The following is a 4,694-nucleotide window of genomic DNA, read 5'->3' as shown; positions in this document are numbered from 1 at the left end:
ATGGTGGTTCAAGTGGTAGATGGAAATATTGGTAAAAGAAATACAATTAAACAATAAGTTTATCATTTAATAAAAACAAGAAGAAAAAAAATCAAGTCCTTAAATATGTTTATTCAAATCATATGTATTAACATAAAAAAATATTTGTATTGCGATTTTATCATTTTCTTATTTCTATAGTTGGTTCTTTTATTTCTTGTATCATGATTAATTTTTTAAAATCATAAATTTTTCATAACTGTGTGAAGTGTGGCCAAAGTTATTATACTACTGTATTATTTTAATAATATTAAATATTTACTATAATAAACATAATAAAAATTAAATGAAGAAGATGTCCTTATTATAATTAAATTCTTACACAAAAAAGGGTAAAAAACCATACAAAAAAATAAGTAGTAGGTTAAAGAAAATTTAAAATTGAGTAGTTTTGTTTTACTAGACTTGTAAAATAAATGGAAAAGAAAAATGAAGTAATTGAAGAGTTAGTGTAGGTTTAGGATTAGGTTTGTTTGTTGATTTTAGTATAAATAGATATGGAGGGAAGGAATATTGTTATAGAGAATAATGGCAGAACATGGAGATGGAGGAGTATTTGATGATGATGATGATGTTACTGTAGAGGGAGATGATGTATTCGTTGATGATGTTACTGTAGAGGAACAGAGAAGATTGGAACTTGAACAGTTGGAGTTAATGATGAACATTCTTATGGAGAAAGATGGTTGTAAGAGAAGGAAGATAGCCCCACTAATTGCAATGCGCAATAAGCTTATGAAAGAGATGTTGGTGATGAAGGAGGAGATAAAAGAGTTGGAGAGAGAGAGGAAGATTTTGGAGGAACTACGGGAGAGAACTAAGAGACGGAAGATACGTAAGGAGGCTAAAGAGGCTGCTGCACTCAAACAGATTGTAGACATCTCTTTATTCTTTTTTATTCTTTTTCTTTCTTTCTTTCTTTTCTTTTCTTCTTGTTTCAACACAAGTTAATTGATGTGATCTTAGTATCTGTCTAGTTCAATAGAATTATTCAAGAGTGCTACACTTTTTGCTTACCCCTTTTTTAGTATGTTTTGTTTGTACCAATTACTCAATTTATTACCTCTCTTTCGTACAAATCTTGAACATGTAGTCAATTAGCATGGTTGCAATATCAAATATTGCATTAATTCAAAAAAGTAGTCAAATACACGTGTCCAAATAAAGCATCAATAGCATGGTTTTCTAGCATGCTTGAACCTCTCCAACATATCTACTACCAAATCATGGCTTAAGTTGATCCCACATTCATCCTCCATAATCAAAATGAAGTAGCAACAACATCAATAATTGGTTGAACCAACATGGGTTGTGGTGCAATGGTGGGAGTTAACAAGAGGTCTTTGCGATCCGAATTTAGTGAGCTCCGGACACCAGGTGAAAAACCAAAAAAAACAACATCAATAATTGAGCAACTATCCTCATTGAACCAATAATGAAGACAAAACTCTTACCCCAATTGTTTTATTTCTTGTTCCTCATCTTTTGGTATTACCTCCAACAAAATTGATTTCATGCCATTTTCAGAGTTTTAATTATTTGTATAAAGAATTGCACCAATCTAGATTGAAATATTTGTGTCACTCCCCTCCCCCCAAACTGTAACACTAGAAAGCAACTTAATTAATATTATACTAGCAATATTCTTTTTAAAAAAAAGTTATTTCGTTATTAATATTATAGGAAAGTCAATAAAAAGAAAAGAATATAGTGCGAAAATAATAAAAAAGGAGAAATATTTGAGAAGAGGCTAGAGAATGATGGCACCACCAACAAGACGGCTGGGAGAGGGAGGAGCATTGTGTACTGTTGATAATTTGAGAAATGCTCTGGAGGAATATGGGCAGATGATTCGTGCCCGTTCCGAGAGACAGAAGATAGGTGAGCAGAAAGCCACAGTAATTGCAATGCGCTATGAGGTTCTGAAAGAGAAGCTCCTGATTCAACTGGAAAAGAAACAGTACTTGCAACTTCAACAGTTGGAAAGAGAGATGAAGATTCATACTGAGAGACGGAAGATATTTCTTTCGTTTCAAAATAAGTGATATTTTTTCATTATAGACTTTTTGCTTACCCTTTTTAGTATGTTTTCTTTTCAGCAATTACTCAATTTATTACATCTCGTTCTTGAAGTTATTATATATGTTGCCGAGTAGAATTATATGCTAAAGTAACATGCATCACTTTAAATTCTCAGAAAACGATACTACATCATTTGCATACTAAGCTATACATGAAAATCACTAGTAGGGTAGTCTTTAGGATATTTGTTGATTGCATCTCTAATAGACCTCTCTTGTTCATGGAGATTAGGTGGCATTTGTTCATACACATCACTAAACAATTCTGTCAATGCAGGCTTCTCCATTCCTTCTGCTGTTTTAATTGCCTCTAAGACCTGCCGCATATATCCTCAGGGGTGTCAAATGGACAGGTTCAAAAGTTACTTAAACTGAAACAACTTAATAAAACCTTGTTAATATATTTTGACAAAAGTTTGGTTAATTCGAGCTAATAAATGAGCGGATTGGATTAGGCAGGTCATAATTTCATGGGCTAATTTTGTCATCCATACCTGTTTCTTGACATCTCTGTAGAGTTCATATTCTTGATCGTCACTCCACCAACCATTTCTCTGAATATATTTTCTGAATATGGCAATGGGGCTTCTGGCTGTTTTCCAGTATTCTATTTCATTTGTTGGCCGATACTTTGTGGAATCATCAGACGTCGAATGGTGTCCTACTCGATACGTCATTGCCTGACATTTTCACCAAAATAAGGACACAAGTACAAATTTGTTACCTATGCATTCAAATGTCAATAAAGTTTCACCTCAACTAGTATTGGTCTTTCCTCACTAATTGCCATATTACGAGCTGCACGAACAGCATTATAAACTGCAATAACATCATTCCCATCTACGCGAATACTTCTTATTCCATAACCTAGCCCCTTTGCCACAATGCCATCACCTGCCACAACAAACAAAGCGCGGAGGAGGACTCAATATAGATTAATCACATCATGTGTCACAAGTCTTCCTTTCTTGCTTAAAACTCCTGTCTACTCAAATATTGTCATATAAAATCAAGAAAAAAGAAGAAGTGAATAATTTACTTCGAAACTGTTCATGTACAGGGGTGCTTATGGCCCATCCATTATTCCGGCATATGAAGATAACAGGAGCTTCCATAACAGCTGCAAAGTTCAATCCAGCATGAAAATCTCCCTGCATTGTTTCTTATCACCAGAATTACCTTTTTCGAACAGTAGTTGGTGAAATTAGAATGTTAATTATTTCAAAGTGATCATTTATTAATTACCTCACTAGTTGCACCCTCCCCTGTATAAGCAACAGCACAAGCACCTCTTTTATCCATTTTCAAAGAATAAGCCACACCAGCAGCCTGAGATATCTGAGTGCTGAATGTACAGGGGATAAACAGAGTAATTATAAGTAGTAGCTAGCACATTATTATCGCGATTTCTACTCAGAATATAATATCTTACGCCAAAGGTGAAGATATGGTAATAACATTATGTTTATTAGAACCATAATGTACTGGCATTTGCCTGCCTTTTCCTTTATCATCCTTATTCCCAAAACATTGATTTGTGCATTCTTGCACGGTGAAGCCACGCCATAGTAACACCCCTGCTTCTCGATACTGCAATATAAGTTTTAAGTTTTATGTACTGACAGTATAAAATTAAACAATACACATAATTAATGAGGTCGATCGTCGTTTACTTGAGGTAATACAAAGTCATGTGGAGATAGAGCAGCTGCAGAAGCAATGTTGATAGCTTCTTCACCAAAAGTGGTCATATAGAAAGAAATCCTCCCTTGCCTTTGTGCTTCATAAAGGAAAGTGTCCATTGTCTTCAAAGTAACCATGGCACTATACATGTTCACAGCTACTTCTTCCCCTAACTAATTTAATAAAATAGTGTCAAATAAAATGAAACGCGGGAAATTTGAATTTGAAACACATATATACCACAATTGAAAGATAAAAGTACTTTAGTGTAGTAAGATTAAAGATTCAATTGTGGTACGTACATACGTACGTACCTTGTCATGTATGGTATTAGAAATTAGAGATCCATCGTCATGTAGAACTCGATAACATGGTAATCTCTTATCGGATGCTTCTGAAATAAACTTCATTTGTGATGTTAATGGAATTTTTCCACCTGGAAAATCCAAATCCTGCATTCATGTTCAATAAATATCATATACAACTAAATTATACTCTATAGATCAAGACTTTAACCTTATATAAATCATCTCCCTAAGTATCTTTTTTAAGTGTCTTTACAAGTGTTTTAAGAAAATATTAGTAATAAAAAGAGTCATTTGATTAATTTAACCTTATTTATATCGTTAATATTTTACCAATATTTATTTTATTTTTTAAAATTTAAAGATGGACCAAGGTCCACAATAATTCAATCTATATCAATGTATTTTTCCATGATCAGAATGTTTAAATGAAATTGTTTTCATGAATGCAATTTATATACTTGGTAATTAGGATTAATGCTAAATGAGTAAAACATTATGTACGATATTAGTTCTTATTCGATAATCACTACTTCTATATTTTTACTTATCTTTTAGTAATCTTTTTAAAAAATTTAAATTTAGA

General features: G+C 32.8%; 1 protein-coding gene across 1 annotated transcript; it reads right to left on the bottom strand.

The window, feature by feature from the left end:
* Positions 1 to 2,259: 2,259 nt before the first annotated feature.
* Positions 2,260 to 4,291, bottom strand: LOC125838074 (2-oxoisovalerate dehydrogenase subunit alpha 1, mitochondrial-like). Its single transcript, XM_049517131.1, has 8 exons — positions 4,118 to 4,291; positions 3,794 to 3,976; positions 3,553 to 3,710; positions 3,366 to 3,465; positions 3,160 to 3,271; positions 2,875 to 3,014; positions 2,615 to 2,800; positions 2,260 to 2,437 (listed from the first exon to the last, which is right to left on the bottom strand). The coding sequence occupies exons 1-8, from the start codon at positions 4,259 to 4,261 to the stop codon at positions 2,267 to 2,269; spliced, it is 1,194 nt and encodes a 397-aa protein (XP_049373088.1). The 5' UTR covers positions 4,262 to 4,291; the 3' UTR covers positions 2,260 to 2,266.
* Between the last annotated feature and the right edge of the window lie 403 nt (positions 4,292 to 4,694).

The sequence above is a fragment of the Solanum verrucosum genome, unplaced genomic scaffold (genome assembly GCF_900185275.1).
Source record: "Solanum verrucosum unplaced genomic scaffold, falcon-dt-bn FXZP01000079.1, whole genome shotgun sequence".
Lineage (NCBI taxonomy): Eukaryota > Viridiplantae > Streptophyta > Magnoliopsida > Solanales > Solanaceae > Solanum > Solanum verrucosum.
The sequence above is the reverse complement of the archived record's forward strand: the minus strand, read 5'-3'. Positions and strand labels throughout refer to the sequence as shown.

Coding starts and splice junctions, on each gene's coding strand:
- LOC125838074 (XM_049517131.1), bottom strand. CDS start 4,261: ATGCAGGATTTGGATTTTCCAGGTGGAAAAATTCCATTAACATCACAA. Junction 3,466..3,552: donor ACCATATCTTCACCTTTGGC/GTAAGATATTAT, acceptor CTGTACATTCAG/CACTCAGATATCTCAGGCTG. Junction 2,438..2,614: donor ACAGAGATGTCAAGAAACAG/GTATGGATGACA, acceptor TATATGCGGCAG/GTCTTAGAGGCAATTAAAAC.